At 36.2% G+C, this 22,471-nt stretch overlaps 1 protein-coding gene across 7 annotated transcripts in view; it reads left to right on the forward strand.

Annotated features, from left to right (window-relative positions):
* RALYL (RALY RNA binding protein like) overlaps nucleotides 1–22,471 on the forward strand; it is a 708,596-nt gene that overhangs the window by 618,346 nt on the left and 67,779 nt on the right. For all 7 annotated transcript variants that reach the window (XM_060610811.3, XM_060610815.3, XM_060610814.3 and 4 more), the window contains one exon: nucleotides 4,339–4,502. In XM_060610811.3, coding sequence (XP_060466794.1) covers nucleotides 4,339–4,502 — 164 coding nt within the window. The remainder of the gene's footprint in view (nucleotides 1–4,338; nucleotides 4,503–22,471) is intronic.

The raw sequence follows: 22,471 nt of genomic DNA on the forward strand, positions 1-22,471 counted from the left end.
TTTGAGCCCTTAGTCCACACCACATATTTTTGTTAGCATTAGCCACATTAACTTTTGATTCACAAGTAATTAAAATGAACAACTCTTCTCATGAAGGAAATTTAGAAAAAAAAAAAAAAAACAGATAATTACCAATTCTTGAAAACTATCTATCTAAATAACTTATCTAAAATTAAAATTTAGTGTTCAGTGACAAAATATTATGCAAATATTACATTTTTTTAAATTTTAAAATCACATTAGTGAAAAATAAACATAAGTCAAAGTTTCTCAGGTAATGATTATTAGAAGATGGTATGTCTACTTGAGAAAATGCACCACAGCAATTAAAATAAACATTAGGAAGACCACATAGCAGGCTTGAGAAATGTTTTTAATATAAACCAAGGAGAATTAGCCAGAATACATGACCATGCATAGATTAGGTTCTCAACTATGTGAAAAATAAGGATACCTGTGGAAAATATTTAGAAAATGATAGTGCTTTTAGAGTATGATGTTGGGAGTTATGTTTTTTTCATGTATTTTTTCAAAAATTCTGCTTTATTATTATTAAAGCTTAATACTAACAAGGTTTTAATTAAAACAAACATTCAAAATTACACTCATTTTATATGTCACTATGCGTTTAAATTGCCTTTGTCCAAAACACAACTAATTTTTATTTATTTATTTATTTAGTTAGTTAGTTATATTTATTTATTTACATTTCTTTATTTTTGAGAGGCAGAGAGCATGAGTGGGAGAGGGGCAGAGAGAGAGTGAGACAGAGAATCTGAAGCAGGCTCCAAGCTGTCAGCTCAGAGCCGGGTGTGGGGCTCAAACCCATGAACTGTGAGATCATGACCTGAGCCAAAGTCAGATGCTCAACCCACTGAGCCATCCAGGTACCCCACACAGCTAATTTTTAATAGCTAATATCTATATCCTTCTTAGAAACAAGCTATGTTTATTTTTATCAGGTGTATAAATATTAAGATTCTTTACCAGTTTTTATCTTTTACTGGGTAATAAAATTACATATCTCAGATACTCTTAAAGCAAACAAAATGCAAAACAAGAAATGACCACATGAAAAGTAGGTATGTTTATTAAATAAAGGAAACTAAATCCTCAAATTTCATTAATGGGTTGTTTTTATTAAAATCTGGTTACATTTATTTTATTCTGCTCGAGAGTAGGTCTTTTAGGGTTCTTATTTTAAGGTAGACATTGAAGAAGGAAAAATTATGTGTTTGGCTTCACTATAAATAATTATCTATTTGCCCAATAAATATTAGAGGGAAAACAGTATTCTATGCATATTAGGGAAACCGAAGAACGATTAAAGAAAAAGAGAGGGTAAATAATTCTAACAATTGAAGGAACAAAACAAGTGAGAGGAAAAAGTTTTAAGCTTTTAACTGACCTTTGAAATTTAGATTCTATTTAATTCTCTTGCATTTGTGATCTTTGCTGTCAGTCTGTAATTCTAAGTGGACTATTTCCATGGTCTCCACAATATTTGCTAATCTAATACCTTGTAAAGGCAAAATTTCTTAGATTGGCTATAAACAGAATTCTGATGAGAAAGCCAATGAGTTAGCTTTCACCTACTTCTGTCTGCATTTAGAAGAACCCCTGCATCCCATCTTGAATCCTAGAAAATCTGCCCCCACTTCCCATCCTTCTCTTGTTATGTTTTTGTGCCTTCGGACAATATCCAATCTTCTTTCCTTTTATTTCTGAAAAAGCAAGTGTAGCCAATGAAAATTAAGAAACTCCTCAGCTTCATTAAATTTTGTAAATTCAAAATTATACTGACATGTGAAGTGTCCATACCCTTCTTTAGCTTTTGTTGTTGTTGTTAAATTTGTTGTTGTTACATATCCCTTGTCAAAATTTAAGTTCTGATATTGCACATCTTCCCATCAGAATAGCAGAAAGAATTGGTAAAACTTTCCCTACTTCTTAACGAGAAAGGAGTTATTGCCCTTTGAAGCAACTCATCGAGGGTTATGCTCTTATAGGAATTGATGGCAAAGGGCACCATGCATACTGAGTATGTTTCTGAGTATGTTTCTAAACACATACTGAGTATGTGACATACTAAAAGTATGTCACAAATACAATGAACAAATGCAGCTCTGTTTTCTCAACATGAGATTAGGCCTGGCCAACACTGGAGGCTTTGCAATCCTTGGTCAGGGGAAGCAATAGAAATAGTGATAATCATTTGTTTCACTTTCCTGTAAAATATTCTTCAATTACGTTGTAACTGGAGTAGTGGTGGCTATGGTGGCTTTACTTGGCCTGCATTTTCATTATAGCGTTCTTCCATTGTTGCATAGTTTAGTTGTGCTTTAGAAATTTTCTTAACCCAATTTATAGATCAGCTTAATTAATGAACCAGCTAAATTGCACTTTCATGGCCAGGGGAGATGGTCCTTCCAAAACAGGCTGCCCCTCATCTGAAGCAGCAGCATCTATCCTGGAAGAGATGAGTCAATTGCCGTATTTTTTCCCCTCGACAGTGTTGGGTGTTAGAGCTCCTAAAAAGTGCCTTCATATTTTGGTTCACTAGCTTAAGGTGCTCTGTGAATTCAACTTATAAATAAGTGATGTGGTCCTTGTTTTGTGATTGAAATGAGGGGCAGGCTTAGTTGACCCTTTTGATTTTCCAGCCCCCAGTGGTATGGATGATATTCATAACCCTTTTCAGCTTCATCCTGACGCTTCCCTTTGAAGTAAACTATAATGTGCTGACCTCCATGACCCATTCTTTGCTAGCAGTTCTTCGGTTCTAATGGACTTTGCTTATTCACAGAGGATGGCACCTCTCTTGAACTCTGTCTCATTCCATTTCTTTTCCTTTCCAGACATCTCTTAGTTTCTCCCCAGCATGCTTCCAAATAGTTTTTGAACACTTTAGCTGTCTAATGCGGGAGACATTCACAGGACTAAGTTCTGCTTTGAGTGTGGTTTATATACTACTTTTTTGCCCCCATAGTATCAGAGTTTTCAATGTTTCTGAGTGAATATTTGGACACCCGCCTATCTTAATTTTTATTATATTTCATATATTATTTTCTAAAAAGGGATTCATCTGTATACGTAAATAAGATGTAATGTTATAAAATAACCTGTTGTAGAAATTTTTTCCTTCGTATTATAGAAATTCACTTCTGACTTCCATATTAGATTATTCTTACTGACTGTTTTAAAGCAGTTATGAGAATATAATCCATATAGTGGTATCACAATAAAGTAATATCAATGATCATTCTAAGTCCATTCTAGCGGATAAATAGTAACACATCTTGTTCACTGGTAAAGGAATGACTAATACATCCTCATGTTTTTCCCTGACTTTTTACACTTCTCACATGTGCTAAGTATGTAAAAATTTGCTGTTTTTAAGTATGCAGTATGAAGAATATGAAGTTTTTGAATCTATGCATTACATATGTATATAAATGAGTAAATACTCTCATACTTTTATTCCTTTCATTGTTTAGTGGAAATGCATTGATTGTGGTGAATATCATTTTTTCACTTTTTAGTAAAAGCTTCTAGGATTTTTACTTTTTTTTGGTTAGAGAAATTTTCAACAGCTTACTATACAAATATCACTAGTCTCAATTTGCATGTCTAGCAACTGGTCAGAATAATAAAAAGATATCCCAATACGTATTTCCACAAGGACTCTCTAGTCAACAAAATTTTGTCCTCTTGCTAGTGCCATTTTATTTAAACTCAGTCTCCTTGTTTGTACAGTCCGGGGATCTTTTGTTACTTAAAAAGTCCTTAGAGACAGGTATGGCACCATGTTGATTTGTCTCTCACAGCTGGTCTCTTTAATCTAGAGTTACTTCAAAATGATTTTCCTTATGAGCTGTGTTATGATGGAACAATAATTTCCTTTGCTTTGTTCCTGATTCTGCATGATCTTTCCCTCTTTTCAAGCTACTGTGCTAATAAGTGTTGATGTGTAAGAGGAAGATTTCTATTCTAAGAAGGGTAAATCTGTTAAATGAAGCAAAGAAATACTCGGGAACAAAGTTTAGCATAGTTTCAACAAATTGCACGGTACCATTGGAGCAAAGTTCCTTGACCTGTCACACTTTAAAGATGAGTTCATATTGGAGGATCAGATTCTAATGTCTAGAATGCACAGACTATATCAGCGTCCTATCTCTTTAGTGAAAAACGAAACTTCCAATAAACACCTGTGTGTGAACAACGATAACAGAAACATTTACTGACACTTTTTACAAGGCCATTTTCTTAATCATTTCACACGTTTGATAGAACACTTAGGCATAAACCAACTCTCAGCCATGCTTGTGTTTTGTGAAGGTTATTTGATTACCATGGGCGTGTGCCCCCACCTCCCCGTGCAGTAATTCCACTGAAGCGTCCCAGAGTGGCCGTCACAGCGACTCGCAGGGGTAAAGGAGTCTTTTCCATGAAAGGGGGATCAAGATCTACCGTCAGTGGGTCATCTTCATCAGGCTCCAAATGTAAGTAACCTTCCTTATTTTACTTATGTTTCAAAAAGGGAGGGGTTGCTCATCATTTGCATGAATGCCTATGTACAATAAATTAATAATCATGGAGTTTCTGCTGTGCACAAAGTATTAGGGAAATATATAATGGATAAGAAATGGACTCGGCTTTCCCTCAGGCTACATTTCAGTAGGGGAGACAGACATAAGCATGAATAACAAAAACCCAGGACCAGTTTGAAAACTTTTATCAGAGCAAATAACATGCTCTCAGCCCATCTGGTTTGTGACATATTACAGTCCTGAAATATAACATGTCGCTTTTAGGGAAGAAAAAAAAAATTCAAACGAGAGTGCATATACTACCTTTCAGAGAAGTAGTATACAAAATTAGTGCATGCTTTGAATATTTGAGCACTGGGATAATAAAGATAGGCAAATGATATAACAGAGATGTTAAAAATGTAACTTGCCATACTATTCTAAATCATTATGGTGTCTGAAAGCATATATTATGTCACAAAAAATATAATAAGGTTTATGTAACTTCACATGAATTAGTGAAAAGTAGAGATACAAGCTTTCTGACTAAACACGCTGCTAAATTTTTATACAGAGGGATTCAGAAAAACTCTAATTTGTTATTAGAATATTATTCAGAAGAAAAGATAAGAAAATTTCTTGCATTCTTTGGGGTTACTTTGTAGCAGAGAAGAGGCAGACAGTAAGCAAACAAATTAGAATATGAAATGTTACACAGATCACTGCTATGTCAAAGGATAAAGTAATATAAAGCAAAAGAGAAAGTGTCACAGGATGGTCTATGACTACCTCTCTGAAAAAAGTGGCATTAGAACAGAGACCTGATGCAAGGAGGGAAGTGAGGGGGTGAGCCTGAAGCTCTCAGAGACAGAGCATTGTGGGCAGAGGAATATCAGTGTTGAGACCTTAGGTTAACAGTCAAGGAACACCAGGGAAACCAATGTGGCTCAGCAGCATGAGGGAAGGAAAATGTAGGCTGGAAATAAGAGAGAGGTAGAGAGAGGGAAAGTTCCAGAGTAGCGTGGCAGGCCATTATGGTGACTTTGTAGTTGTTCTGCATCCCAACATCTTCGGACAAGTAAGGCAAATACTATTATCCCAATTTTAAATTGATGGGTAAACACAGAGAAGATCACGTAGCCTAGACTAGAACCCATGTCTCTTCATTTTCCTCCCCACATCCCATCTACTATAGAACATTGCTTTTACCGGGGCGCCTGGGTGACTTGGTCGGTTGGGCGTCCGACTTCGGCTCAGGTCATGATCTCACGGTCCCGTGAGTTCGAGCCCCGCGTCAGGCTCTGTGCTGACAGCTCGGAGCCTGGAGCCTGTTTCAGATTCTGTGTCTCCCTCTCTCTCTGCTCCTCCCCTGTTCATGCTCTGTCTCTCTCTGTCTCAAAAATAAATAAACGTTAAAAAAAATTTAAAAAAAAAAGAACATTGCTTTTACCTTAGTACCATCACAAGTACTAAGAAAGAACATTGTTGAAATATTTTTTTACATGAGAACGTGCAAAAACATAGTTGCCAGAAGCACTAATGCTTCTGGTAAATGACTCAAGTGTGTTTTGCTCAGAATCTGACTTAGCTAATATAATCTAAATAACAAATTAAATTGATTTACAGTTCCCTATGTACTCATTTATCGATTTATCTATTCTGGGGATAAATACGAATACTCTTTTTGAGTCTTAGTAGTAAAAGAAAAATTAGTTTCTGCAGCAATCTCTAAACAGTCTTATATGCTCTCATATTATTGTCAAAAGCAAAGAAAATTCTTGAATTTGGTTCTTGCTGTAAAAAATTGAACTTTGAATTGCCTGCTAGCTTTATAGAAGACTTTTTTACTATGGTCATACTAATTTAATTTCAAATACACGTATCTTAAGCATCTGCAGTCACTGTTGCCTCGTAGTCACTTTTAAAACGGTGTTTATCAGTGGGGGCTTTATTGGCACTTTGATCATGGAAGTTCTACACTGTGTGAGAGTATTCTGAGCTTTGTTGAACTTTAGCAGTCTTGACCCCCAAACCCTAAATGCCAATAGTACTCCTCAGTCTTTGTAATGACTTTACATACAATTACATATTTCTAAATCTTCCCTGAGGAGATGCTACCACTAATGCTTTGGAACCACTAGCTGGTGGCCATTCTTGGGCAAGCACAACTACGTGGGACTCAGCCACTTGATTGCTATGCACCTTACTGTTGCAGAGAAGAGGAGTCGTGTCCAAAAGTTGCTTGGAAGTCGGTATCTTAATATTGACATTGTTCCATTGTTTTTTGGCATTTTTATTTTTTGATTTATGGTTTTCTTGGATCATGGAGAGAGCATGGGGATTATAAAAATCTTTTTTGAAGATCTTATAAGAGCTTCTTTTGGTTCCATAATAATCAGATGTTCTAAATGAAATGTAGAATATATTTTCTACTTTTCGGATAGACCAGAGTGTGTGTTTTACCTTGTTGATCGTATTAACCAGTCCTCTCTAGACTTGCTCTTTTGTGGAAAATTATGTCAAATTCTGAGAGTGACTATTTAAATTCCTCTACCATGATAGTGACTTTATAAAGTTTTTTCTTTTCTTGAGGTTTGGTTTTATAACCCACATTGCTTGGGTGGTTTTTATATAGTGTTTTACATTAGTAACAGGAAAAAGAATAATAGCTAACACTTTTTTGGTGGTTATAACAACTATTGTTCAATCACACATTAACACATATTAATTTGCATATATTAATTCATTTTAAAATATTAATTTTACATATATTCATTCATTTCTTATAAGTGCCCTATAAATGAAGTATTACCATCATTCTCATTTTGTAGATGTGGAAAATGAGGCATAGAAAAGTTAAGTAATATCCCTAAAGCCACAGAGCCATTCAATAACAGAACCAAGAACTACAGCCAGGTTCTAGAGCATCTGGTTCCAAAGTATAATCTCTTGAGTCTGTGGCCTTTTCTGTACTGGCTCTCTATAACCTCTTGGAGAATTATAACTGTTACATTTATATAATATCCCATTTACTATTTTTGAGCTTTTAATTCTGATTTGTCTGATGCTTTTATCCTTTACTGCTAAGGCTTTCTTTTGGTTCACATTTCCCCCATATATCCATTTATTATATTTTATTTTATTTTACTTTATTTTATTTTATTTTATTTTATTTTATTTTATTTTACTTTATTTTATTTTATTTTTAATTATTTGAGAAAGAGTGCAAATGAATGGTGGAGAGGAGCAGAGAGACAGAGGGGAGGAAAGGCACAGAGAGAGAGAGAGAAAGAGAGAATCACAAGCAGACTCTCATCATGGAGCCCGATGCAGGGCTCGATCCCAGGAGCCTGAGATCACGACCTGAGCCAAAATCAAGAGTTGGACACTCAGCAGACTGAGCCACCCAGGTGCCCCTATATTTTGGTCTTTCTTTGTGTATTAGTTTCCTAGGGCGTCTGTTATAAATTATTATAAACTGCATGGTTTAAAACAACAGATATTTGGAGGCTGGAAATCTAAAATCAAGGTGTCAGCAGGGCTGTGCCCTGTCTCTGGAATTTCTAGAGGACAAATCTGTTCCATTCCTTGCTCTTAGTTTCTGGTACACCGGCAGTCCTTGGCATTCTGTGATGAGCCACACCACTCAAATCTCTGCCTTCACTGTATTTTGGTGTCCTCCTCTGCGTCTTTGTGTCTGTGTCTCTTCTCTACGTGTGAGGACACTAATCATATTGGATTAGGACTTACCCTAAATGACTTCATCTTGGATACATCTGCAGAGATCTATTTCCAAATAACGTCACATTCACAGGTACTGCAACAAATCTTTGGGAAGAACATAGTTCATCCCATAACACTGTACTTTATTTTTGTATATTTCCTAAAACCAACATATCTCAATTTTGATTTTGAAAACAGTATGAAATTCTTTGTTAGGGAAATTTGATTCTTTTACATTGATTGGATTAATTAATATATTGGATTATATTCCTTCCATCCTTATTTCAAGTATATAATTTATCATTTCCTCTTTTTTACCTTTCCTTATGCTTGCTTAATGAATTTTCTTTTAATTCTTATCTCTTCCATCATAACGACCTTAATTTGGATGTTCTACCTGGACTTTCAGTTTATTCATGGTTATATTAACATATTAAAAAGTTATGGATAAATCTGTACTCAGCTATTAATCTCTTAAAGTCAAAATGTAGCTATACTACCTTCTATCCAAGCATGAACTTTTGAAAGCTTTTCCTTCCTCGCTGACTCTACACTGACCACCTTACCTCTATACCCCTTGTCTCCAAAAAGCTCATGTTTTATACATAAACATTGGAGGTTGAGTTCCCAGCTTCTGTTACATATTTATATATTATACATCTTTTATTTTTCAAATATTCTTATTTGACAACTCCCAGGGTCTGTCATCATTATTACCCATTAGGTACAATTTGGGAATTGTACCCAATGGACTCAATTTAAAATTTTATAAGATTAATTATTTGCATCTGTTCTCATTTAATTCTTAATTTTTAGGTTGCTTCTAAAATAATTTTCTTGGGGGCGCCTGAGTGGCTCAGTGGGTTAAACGTCCAACTTTGGCTCAGTTCATGATCTCACAGTGAGTGAGTTTGAGCCCTACACTGGGCTCCATGCTGACAGTAACAGCCTGCTTGGGACTCTCTCTCTCTTCCTCTCTCTTTGCCTCTCCTTTGCTCTCTCTCTCTCTCTCTCATAATAAATAAATACAAACTTTAAAAAAATAAAATAATTTTCTCAGGTAAATTAATAACATAATTTCTGAATCTATACACATCCAAAAAAGTCTGTTTCCCTCACATATGTATATTTTGAGTTGATCTAGAATTTTTGCATTATGCTTCCTTTCCTCCCTAACATCTGATATACATTATTTCAACATTTTTAAAAATATTCCAACATCTTATCATTTCTGGTGATTAATCCATGGTAAATTGAAAATATCATAACTAGAAAATGCATTTCATACCTAACCTTCTGACCACCATAGCTTAACCTAGCCCACCTTAAATGTGCTCACAACACTTCCATTAGCCTACAGTTGAGCAAAATCATCTACCACAAGGCCTATTTGTAATAAAGTTGAATATCTCGTGTAATGTATTGAATATTGTACTGAAAGTCAAAAACAGAATGGTTGAATGGGTTCAGAATGGTTGTAAGTGTATCAATTGTTTACCTTCCTGATCACATGGCCAACTGGGAGCTATGGCTTACAGCTGTTGTCCTTCATCAGGAGAGAGTATCCTATCACACCTCAGGAAAAAACCAAGAATCAGAATTCAAGAAACAATTTCTACTGAATATATATAGCTTTTGCACCTTCATAAAGTCAAAAAATCATAAGTTGAACCATCGTAAGTCAGGCGTTTCTGTTTAAGGGTGCCATGCATTTTTATCAACATTTTCTAACATTGTTTTTGCATCCACAGTATCCACCCGTTCTAGCTGTTTTCCTCATCTCCTACAAAAAGCTGTGCTCTGTTAATTGTTTGCTTTCTTACAGAACTCCTCAACATCTGTGCACATGAAGCTGTTTTTGTCTCGTGGGCAGTGAGGGGCTAAGAGAAAATAGAATTTTTTATAAAATTGACTAGTAGTTACCTTGGATTTCTCTTTTGACGGGTGAGAAGGCCTCTTTGTTCTCAGGTGTACATTGTGATAGGCTGTCTACACCCAACAATGCATCTCCCCTCAAGGAATGTCTCTGGAGTCAATGGGACTCTCAGACTCTCCAAGGATTAAATACTGTAAGGTGCTACGTGTCATCTTCTGTTTGGTCTAGGAGAATTTACTGAAGCTCCTTTCTCCTCTCCCACCAACCCAGGGGTCAGTCAGTAACATTCTTCCCTGCCTTCTAGCAAAGGCAAGCAAGGCCTTTTCCAAACACGTGTATACTTAGTACCTTCCCCCACCCCCACATGTACAAATGCTGTGTTCCTAAACCTCCACCTCCTTTCAGGAGACATGAGGCCTTAGGTATATATGGATGTTCCTCCAGTTTCCATATCAACCATAACTTATTAATCCTATTTTAGAATTTAATTTAATATTATTTTTTGGGAGTTGAGTCACCCAAACATAGAATATACTCATGTTTCTACCTCTACTTAATATCCAAGTATTGAAAAATTTATTGACTTTTCTTCTTACATTGGGATAAATAAATACTGAAAGGCAGTTTGTAGAAAAGCAAATCGCTAAAGTCAGCTACTTGGAAAAATAATCCAAACTAACTTCATGGTTTGTTACTAAACTACATGTAAGATGAGACTCTTCTTAAATCCAGTGATAGAACCATTGGTTTAATTTGTTCTTCTCTTCCTGGTTTCCTGTGACAGATGTGATCGTCTTCAGGGAAAACTAAGTGAAACTATACTTCTTAATATAAACCAGAGACGTTTTGAAATAAATTTAGTGTATTTTAATTTCTAGCATCATTTGGAACTGTGCATTCCAGAGTACCTTTGTTACTCTGGAAAGATGAGCACAAGTAACAAGTAGAAATATTAGATAAATTATGGGATGAAAATATTTTGTATAAAATATTTAACCGAAATTTACTGTGGACATATTAATTCTCAAGTTATGTTAATTTTAATAAAATTATTAGTATAGAAAAACAACAGACTAACAACAGGGAGCAAATATCTTATGTGTGTTTCATTTACTTCTTTACTTTTAGAGGCTTAATTCATAAAAACTAACTGTAGATTAGTGTTATTTTAGTAAAATATAAATCTAAGCAATCTAATCTATATATATATAATCTAATCTATATATCTATATCTATATATATCTATATATAAAATCTAATCTATATCTATATCTCTATATCTATGTATATAGATATAGAGATATAGATATATATCTAATCTAATATATATATATAATCCACTAGCAAGCACAACTAAAATCACAATTGCACATTATCTCTAAAAGCATATTGGCAGACTGTGTTTTATAATAGTGTGTGTGTGTATAAATATTCATTAATTAATAGTACTTTTATAATTAGCTTGGTGCCTGGGAATAACAATGGTTTTCAAATTTAAATCACAAATGAAAAATTCGAATGAAGTGTAAAATATGCTATGTTAATATTGGCTTAAGTGAATGAATATTTACAGAGGTACATCTTGCTCTTTTATTAATAGCTGTTTCCCAGTATTTAATGACTTGGCGAGTACACAAGAGGAAATTAATGTTATAGCTGGGACAACTTGTCTTTTCTTATTTCATAATTTTAATCTGATTAAACTCTGCTGTGGAGAAAAAAACCACATAAGGAAAAAATATATTAACACTGTAATGTGCCAAAGTTGAATATGGGTAAGTGTTTAAAATAGATCGCTCTTTTAAAAAATTAAATTACCGCTCGGTATTTGTCCCTTTGCAAATCAGCTTGCACTAAAACTCCACAATTATCCCCCCTTCTCCGCGGTTTCGCTTTCCAGTTTCAGTTACCCATGGCCACCCAGGGTGCAGACACCGATGCTCTTCTTTCTGATGTTTCATCAGAAGGTCAATAGTAGCCTAACACCTACATCATTCCCCTCACTTCTCTCACATGGGCATTTTATCATCTCACAAGAAGCATGAGTACAGTACAATAAGATACTTTGAAAGAGAGAGAGAACATGTCCATGTAACTTTATTAGAGAACATCGTTATAATTGTTCTATTTGTTATTAATCTCTCACTGTGCCTAATTTACAAATTAAGCTTTATCAATGGGTGTGAATGAATAGGAAAGGACATACTATAACAGGGGTCAGTACTATCTGCAGTTTCAAGCCTCCACTGGGGGTCTTGGAGTGTATCCCCCAACTACTGTAATCAGTTTGTCCTGTCCCATGGAATCATAAGATAAAGAGATGATGTTGCTAACAAGCATTTTGCCGAAAAGAAGACATAAATACTTATGAGCTATAGCTGTAGTTTCTTAGTAGAAAAATATGTGCCCTCTGGAAAAAAAAAATATTAAATCAGTTTTAAAATAATTTAAATTCTAATGTCTGACAAGAAAAACCATAGTAAGTTTTGATGTCTTTGGGGTCCTCTCCATGTACTTTTGATGACAGAATGGTGATAGATTTAACACAAAAGCCCTGAAGGACCTAACAGGAAATTAAAGACAGTTCACTTAAATTTAAGAAATAGTTGTTGAGAAATTATCCCCAAGACTAAGGAAGTATTGTGTTGGGGGTTTTCTTCAAAAGCATGTTGTTTAAATATGGAGACAAAGCATCAACCAGAGACACAATTTTAATATCCAGCAAAATATCACTAACCATCCCCATCCGTCTATAATTTTGGCCAAAAGACCTATTATGCTTTTAGGTTTTAAGGAACGAAATTACTGTTGGCCAGAGGGTTTAGAGAAGGCTTAATGGAGGATATTGAGTTAAGTTTAGATGGATAAGTGGATTTGGAAAGATAGAGTTAGAGACACTCTTATTTTCCAGGACACAGTACCTAGTTGGAGAAGAGCAGAGGTTTTGCTGTCAAATTGCCTTGGGTGGAATCTTTATTAGACAACCTACTCACTTTTCACCTTGGGGAAATCTTTCAATCCCTATATGCCTCCGTTTTCTGTCTGGAAAATGGAAACAACACTATGCATCCACTAGGTTGCTGTGGGAATTAAGTACTTATGCTTATAAAGTTCTTAGACATGTCTTGTCACATAGTCAATGTTCAAGGAGGTTTATTATTATTACTACTACTACTATCATTATTATTATAACAGAGTATAATAGTTAAAAGTATGAGACATAAAATTGCTATAACTGGAATCCAGCAGTGGCTCTGCCATTTGCTAGCTGTGTGTTTTGGAGCAACATATTTTGTTTGTTGTACCTTAGTTTGGGAAATACAAATGATAATCTTATTGCCCTCTCTGTAAAGGTTTTGTGAGGATTAAATGAGCCAACACACATGAAACTCTTAGAGAGCGTCTCATATTCTAAAAATCTTAATAATAAACTATAATAGCCATAATAATAGGGGTTATTATTAATTATTATCTAAAGCAAAAATTTATTGCTAGATATGTCAGTTAAGAAACTGAGGATATTGGGGCACCTGGATGACTCAGTTGGTTAAGTGTCTGACTCTTGATTTTGGCTCAGGGCATGATCTACTGGTTCGTGGGATCAAGTCCCATGCCGGGCTCCATGCTGACGGTGCAGAGCCTGCTCGGGATTCTCTCCCTCCTTCTTGCTCTCTGCTCCTCCTGGCTTGTCTGCTTGTGCTGTCTCTCACAAAATAAATAAATAAACTCAAAAAAAAACCCAAAAGAAACTGAAGATATAATAACTAAGCAAAACAAAAGATAAAGTTGGGTAACAGGACAATGGAAAACTGTGGACAACATTGTAGAGTTTGAAATTCATCCCAGGCTGAGGGAAAGACTCAGCAAAGGGATACCTGATCAACACAATAGTTTGAGAAATTTGTATGACGGTTATATTTGTCTGCTAGGGCTACCACAATAAAATACTATAGTCCGGAAGGCCTAAAGAGCAAAACTATTTTCTCACAGTTCTTGGGTCTAGAAGTTGGAGATCGAGGTGTCGTGAGTGTTTCTTCAGAGGCTGTGGGGGAAGCTGCTACATCAGCCCTCTCTCCTTGGCTTGTAGGTGGCCATCTTTCTCTGGGTCTTTACATCATTTTTTGTGTGTGTGCAAGTCCCAATTTCCTTCTTGTAAGTACACTAGTCATATTGGAGTAGGGAATATTGGATCAAGTGACCTTGTTTTAACTTGATTACCTCTTTAAGGTCCCAATCTATAAATATGGTCTCATTCTGAGGTACTGGGGGCTAGAACTTCAACATGTAAATTTTAGAGGGGACAGAATTCAGCCCATAACATGAATGTAATATGCATGCAAAACCTAAACAAAGTATGGAGATCTTGGCACATCCTTCGATGTTTTCTTATTTTAAGAGCCAAATTCTTGGATATTATTTAGTTAAGTAATTAATTTAGGAAAATGAGATTCAGGCCCATTTAGCTCATCTTGGTAAACGTAACTGAATTTCTCAGATGCACATGGCTTTTCTGTCTGAACACAGACTAGCACTTTGTATAAACAGTAATAAATCCCTGCTAACATCACAACCCAATATTTAGATACAAAGCAGCCCAACCAAAATAATTATAGTGTATTTATAATAAATAAGTAAATATATTTGTGAGCATCTCCTCTGGGCTTTCTTACCAGGTTTTAATGTGGCTCATTAATATAACAACAAAAAAAGGCAAATGGCAAAACATTTGATAAAATCCTAATATCAATATAGATTGTGGGCATTTGAGATGGTTTTCTCAGGTCTTCTATACAAGTTATGTTTTTCTTTTTGCTCTACTGAAAGTTCCAGAAAGGGTCTAATCTTTCCATTGTGGGATTATAAAAGTTTGTGAGCATTAAATCCTATCAAAACTCTTAATAACATGTTTTATCTCTGCTGTTTCTCCTGCTGCTTTTTCCTAGATCAGGTGCTGACAAGCAGAGCCTTGACTATTCTTCATCCTCGACTAGTTTTCTTGGCTCTATGTGGTCCCCCAACCCATTAATTCCATGCCCAACTGCAGAATTATTCAAAACCAAATAGTTTGGGGATTCCTCACTCAAATATCAAAATTGCTACCATTTACCTAATAAGAATGGAAAATCTTCAGTGACTTTTCAAGATATATCCGATCTGCTACTTCCATTTCCAATTTCCCCCCATGCTTCTCCTCACTTAAATGAACTCATTTAAATGTTTTAGACTTATATTCATATACCTCTGCCTGAATGCCCTTTCCTTTATCTCAAGAAATCTGTTATCAACTGTGTTATCTATCTTATATGTAGATAATCATTATTAATAATTTTACCTGGCTCTCAAGGTCCAGCTCTTATGAAATAAGTTTGGACCCCTCTGTGCTACAAAGGCATCATCATAAAGCCAAACCAATTGTTCGTCTTCCTGTTACAGGACTCAAGCCTGTTGCTTCATGCTATGGTTATTTGTATATACATCTATTCTCTGCACTATAGATCACAAATTCATTCTTCAGGTTACTTTTGCATTGCACAGGGTATACTCTTACATAGGTGTGGAATATTAGTCACCAATATTATTTTTATCTTTCACACTTTATTTTTTTGTTTTTCATATATTGCATAGTTGACTATGAACTGCATCTTTAGAAATGCTGCAACTCAGAGAAAATTAGTGATAGTTTTGAGTCAAGTAAAACAAGGGGACAAATTCTGGCCTATATTCCGGCGTCTAAAGGAAACCAAGATGCTGATGCTCATTTTCAAGCTCTGTAATTTAAGACTTCCTACCTCCTTTACTTAGAAGACCATTTTTGCTCGCTGAAATCCAAATCATCCTTCCAGTCACCGTTCAGAGACCCATTCTTTCATGAATATTTTCACAGCCCTTTAGCCCCACGAAAACTAATTTTAGTTGTCTTTGCCCACATAGTTGACATAAGTTCAATTCATCAGCACCTACTACATGACTACATAACTGCCAAACTAATATTCCATGAATGAAATAAACATGTTTTCAGGTTCTTACAATCTGGTGGGGGAGGCCAAAAAATAGGAGATAACTTCAATATCAACCAATAGGTACATTTCACTTACTCCTCCACTATTTTACATATTTCACGTTCATGTGTATTATTTGAACTTGCTGACACGTTTGCCTCCTCCACTAATTATAAATTCCATGAGGTTAAGGAGGCAGTTCATTATGATGAGCATCTCGTGGCATGGAGAGGGGCAGGAAAGAATCAAACAAACAAAAATAAAGCATGGCTTTGGAGTCAGGCAGCCTACTCCAAACTTGATTCTGTTGCCTTTTTGCTAGGCAGAATTTTGAGTTTCTTCTGTTTTTGTTTTAGGAATGTGGAGATAGATATTTTTAAGTATATTTCTTTATTTTGAGAGAGAGAGAGAAAGCATGAGCAGGGGAAGGGCAGAGAGTGAGGAGAGAGAGAGAATCCCAAGCAGGCTCCACACTGTCAGCACAGAGCCTAATGTGGGGCTCCAACTCACAAACCTCGAGATCGTGATCTGAGCTGAAGTCAGATGCTTAACTGACTGAGCCACCCAGATGCCCCACAAATAGATTTAAAAATTTTTTTAATTTTTTATTTGCATTCCAGTTAACATACAGTATAATATTCATTTCAGATATACAATATAGTGATTTGACATTTCCATACAACCCCCAGTGCTCATCGCAAGTGCACTCCTTAATCCCTATCATCTGTTTAACCCGTCCCCCTACCCACCTCTCCTCCGGCAACTGTCAGTTTGTTCTCTGTAGTTAAGAGTCTGTTTCATGGTTTGCCTCTCTTTCTCTCTCTCTTTTTTTCCCTTTGTTCATTTGTTTTGTTTCTTAATTTCCGTAGATGACTAAAATATCATATGGTATGTGTCTTCCTCTGACTGACTTATTTCACTGAGCATAATACTCTTTAGCCCCATCCGTGTCATCCCAAATGGCAGGATTTCATACTTTCTTATGGATGAGTAATATTCAATTATATATATGTATGTATACATATGTGTATATATATGTATATACATATATATACACATACGGCATCTTCCTTATTTTTTAAAATTTTTTAATGTTTATTTATTTTTGAGAGATAGAGACAGACACAGTGTGAGCAGGCAAGGGGTAGAGAGAGGGAGACATAGAACCCGAAGCAGGCTCCAGGCTCTGAGCTGTCAGCACAGTGCCTGACACAGGGCTCAAACTCTCAAACCAGGAGATCATGACCTGAGCTGAAGTCAGACACTTAATCGACTGAGCCATCTAGGCACCCCAACTCCATCCTTGTTTTTTATGCAGATCTAGGGTTCTGGGTTGGGTTCAGGCCAGTGTTAGGTTTAGGGGCAGGGTGAGGGAATGTGTCTCGCATCCTGCACTTCAGAGACCTCCCCAGGGTATTAAGTTTAGGGTTAAGTGTTAGGGTAAGCGTTAGGAATTAGACGTTATTGCTAGGCAGTCTTAAACGTGTAACATCTCTAACATTCACTTGTCTAGCCCGTAAAACAATTTTCATGATGCATATTTTGTATACTTACCATAAAGATGAGGATGGCACAAGTGCAGCTGGTAATGATGTGCTAGACACAAGGGTGCACACAGCAGGTACTTGAAGAATAATTGGATTAAAAAACGCACTCATTTTCCATTTTATATTCTCTTTCTAGAAACATATAGAAAGAATTAGTATAGATGTATGTGGGCATAGGTATTATGACTCACATATATGCACAAATAGGTAATTCCTTTCTTCTAGGAAATTCCATTTATGGATGTGGTAATTGCCAAGCTATATTTACACATATAAATGGACAATGACACAAATTGCTTCGATTTATTGTAGCAAAATTTTTTAGAGTCTAACTTTTGAAAACTATTTACAAAAGTAGCAAATTAGCTTCTGCGTGTTCAACTAGCTTCAAATATATGAATAAGAAGAAAGGGACAAACAGAAGCAGAAGTAGAAAAATTGAAGAGACAATGATAAAGAGTTCTTAAAATACACTTTATGGAAACCAGTGGTCTTCATTTTTTCTGGATTTGACTGAATTAAAATTAACACGGTTTCTTAGTGCATAGTGAGAGAAAGAACTAAAACTGACAATCATATAGTTCCCATCAAATGAACTGCATGGCACAATAAAGAGTGTAGAATTCATGGTCAAAAGACCTAGGTTTAAGCCTGAATCCTGTTCAGATTATTACATTACACAAAGTCACTATATGACTTCGAGAATGTCATGTAAATTGTCAGGTTCTCAAATTCCTTTACTGATGAAGTAGTGTATGTAAACACGACTGATAAATTAAGTCCTATGCAAATTATAGTTATTCCCTTATTATTTATATTTAAGTAATTTATCAAAGGCTGGGGAAAGTAAATAAAAAGAGAAACAGGGGTGCCTGGGTGGCTCAGCTGGTTGAGCATCCAGCTTCAGTTCAGGTCATGATCTCACAGTTGGTGAGTTCAAGCCCTGCGTCTGGCTCAGTGCTGACAGCTCAGAGCCTGGAGCCTGCTTCAGATTCTGTGTCTCCCTCTCTCTTTGTTCCTCCCCCACTCATGCTCTGTCTCTCTCTCTCCCTCCCTCAAAAATAAATAAAAACATTTAAAAAATTTAAAAAAAAATAAAAAGAGAAACAAATTAATGTGAATTATTGTTAATTATTGTCCACATGGTTGCAAACATTTTTAACTTTTCAAAATTGTTCCTAATAAACATGGTGTTGGTGAAGGAGGGTATGTAGTTATTTAGACTAGGGTTTCTAAGGCTTGACGCTATTGACATTTCTGATCAGATAATTCTTTGGTGTGGTGTGGGGGGCTATTCTGTATGCTGTACAATGTTTAGCAGACCAGATGCCCACAAGATGCCCGCCACCTCTCTAAACTGTGACAATCAAAAATGTCTCCTGACATTGCAAAATGTCCCATGCAGGTCATTACCCTCTGTTAAGAGCACTGATCTAGACAGTTAACTAAAGATTCTTTATTTGTCCCTGAATAGACTTGACCCACAAGTGACTAAAATAAATTGAAAATTTTTCACCACATAAATCAGAGATGCACACATCTTTTGATATAAAAAGATGGTATCATCTCATATGCCTGATTTCCTTTTTGGATTATATCTCATCTCTCAGGAAAAAGCACAAACATTATCTTGTTGACTGTATCAGAATGTAATAACATTTATCACCAAATCATTGAACTCTTTAGAGAGAGCAGGTCTGAAATGATTTAATGTGGCTTCTTTTTTTTTTTCCAAAGTAAAATACTATAGTGATGGTTTAGGAAAAATATTTAAGATTATCTGTATGATGTAACCTGACTCCTAGCTTCTCTAGTATTGTTCTTGCCTAAAAGCAAGCTAAAGTAATTTGTTCTCGGAACTTTATCTTTATTCACTTATCATTTTGCTGATCTTGAAGAATAATTCTAAATTCAAGTGCTATGATCACTCATAGAAAAATAAAGTATTGCCTCTGGACAACCAAACATTTTCTTATTATGACAGTATGTTTTCTTTTGTCTGTACTTTTGCGGGGTTTTGTTGTAAAATTTATCTAAAGGAAAAGGAAAAGACATTTTTCCTTTGAAGATAATATTATTTTGCTTGTTTCAAGTTTTTTATTTCAATTCTAGTTAGTTAACATATAGTATAATATTAGTTTCAGGAGTGGAATGTAGTGATTCATCACTTACATACAATGCCCAGTGTTCATCACAACAAGTGCCCTCCTTAGTACCCATCACCCATTAGCCCATCCTCCCACCCACATTCCCTCCAGCAACCCTCAGTTTGTTCTCTATAGTTGAGTCTGTTTCATGGTTTGCCTCTGTCTCTACTTTTTTCTTCCTCCTATATTCATCCATTTTGTTTCTTAAATTCCACATATGAATGAAATCATATGGTATTTGTCTTTCTCTGACTGACATATTTCACTTAGCATAATACATTCTAGCTCCATCCACACCATTGCAAACGCAAGATTTCGTTTTTTTTTTATGGCTGAGTAATATTCCATTCTGTATATATACCACATTTTGTTTATCCATTCATCAGCCAATGGACATTTGGGCTCTTTCCATAATTTGGCTATTGTTGATAATGCTGCTATAAACATTGGGGCACATATACCCCTTCAAATCTGCATTTTTGTAGCCTTTGGGTAAATACCTAGCAGTTCAATTCCTGGGTCATAGGGTAGTTCTGTTTTTAACTTTTTGAGGAACCTCCATACTGTTTTCCAGAGTGGCTGCACCATGAAGATAGTGATGGGGTTTTTGGAATAATAGTGGGGTTTGGAGCTGATGGCCAAGAAAGAATTCTTGAGACATCTTTGGTGCAAAAGGTGATTTTATTAAAGCACAGGGACAGGACCCATGGGCAGAAAAAGCTGTTCAGGACCATGAAGAGACACTAATTATATACTTGGGAAGGGGAAGGTTCCAAAGGGATTTTAACATACTAAAGAAGACTCACAGGATACTGGAGGCCTAGCTATTGTCAGGCTAAAGCGGTTTTTCCCTTTATCAAAGCGTTAACATTAAGACAGTAGGGAGTTCCTGGAGAAACGTTTTACTCTGCCAGCCTCAAGTATTTGTTAATGGGCTGCAGGTTATAAGGAAATTTAATTTTATCTGCCATTTCCTTCTGCCTTTGTTTCCCACATAAGATAGCATTATTGATGTCTTCTAAAACACCTGTTAGTTATATATTCTCAACTACTAGGGCAAACTCAGCCTATTTAATAAAATAAAATACTGTCTCTGGTTACTCCCAAATTTATTTTTCTACCTTTGATCTCTCCCATAGGCTCCAGACTCATATACCCAACTGCCTCTTTATCACTTGTATTTGGATACTAAGAGGCATCTCACAATTAACAAGTCTAAAGCAAAACTTATGATATCTCCCTACAGCCTGAACCTCCCTAAGTCTTCCCCTATCCTCATAAATGGCAATTCCGTCCCTCCAGTTATTTAAGCCAAACATTTTGGAGTTCTCTCTGACTTTCCTCTTTCACCTACACTTTATCTCCAATCGATCCACAAATCCTTTCCCCTCAACTTTAGAATATATGCAGAATCTATTTACTTCTCACCACCCAACTGCTAGTTCCTTGGTCCAATCCAGTCTGCCATCTGTCCCTTGAATTATTTCCACAGTCTCCTTAGTGATCTCATTGCTTCTACCTTTGCCCCTTAAGTCTTTTCACATCACAGAGTCTGAATGATGCTCATCAAATGTGGAATTTAAGAAACAAATTGTAGCAGTGAATCACACACAGAGAGTCGGGACACAGAGCCTTTTCTTTCCAGGAAGCAGCTTTATTCATGCCAGCAGGCTAAGCAGACTCAGCAGGCTAAGACCCAAAAGGCTGAGCCCCTAGCTCAGCAGGGAGTTGCCTTTTGTACAGTTTTTGCTACTTTGTCTCCCATATATGGTAACACAAGTCTGATTCGCAGGTCTATGTTACGGAGTCATGAGGAATGTCATACAGGCACACATAGCCAGGTTGCCTTCCCTTGTCTTGAGGTTTTCCCCACATTCCTTAAGGAGGAGATCTACCACATTCCACCCTTTGATGCTCAGACCCCCTATTTTGGTTTAAAGAACATCATCTTGGTTGAGAGTTTATATTTCCATAACATCATCACGTGTGGCCATTTTCCTTTTGACCATTACCTCAATGAGGATGGAGACAGACTGTATAACCAGGAGACCTAGGCAAGGTAGGATTAAGCAAGCTCCCAAAATTCAAGAGGATAATTCCCATGAGGGTTTTGAATCCCCTGAGAGTTGAAAATCATCCACCAAATAACTCCCTGGAGCCCCAACCTTTCCAGGTTTGGACTGGGACATGAGCAACCTTTCTCATTCGATCTGTCATCTCCTCTGTGACTTTTCCTCCATTTCCTGTCTGTAGGCAGCAGTTGCTCAGGTTAAACTTTCCATAAACACCTCCCTCAGAAGCAAGCAAGGAATCTAAGGCCAAGCCATTTTGATAGATATCATTGTGCATTTTGGTTTGCTGCTTGGCTAGTAAGTTAAGAACTCTGGTGGTTTCATTGGTAATAATTTCTACAACTGTTTGACTATGTGCCTTAGCATGTAAATGGGAGTGCGGTAGCCCCAGGACCCATCCTCTGCCCAGGTGGCAGGGCCGTAATATTGGATTATACACTCAGGAGGCCATTCATCATCTTTCCAGTTGCCAATTTGTAGGGCACACCATTTCCTTTGAATCTCCCTATCCCAATACACTTGGACTCCCAAATGTTCCCCTCTGACAAGTGGGAACAGGAAGTAACATGGATGAATAG

The sequence above is a fragment of the Panthera onca genome, chromosome F2 (assembly GCF_046562875.1).
Source record: "Panthera onca isolate mPanOnc1 chromosome F2, mPanOnc1 haplotype 2, whole genome shotgun sequence".
In the NCBI taxonomy this organism is placed as follows: Eukaryota; Metazoa; Chordata; class Mammalia; order Carnivora; family Felidae; genus Panthera; species Panthera onca.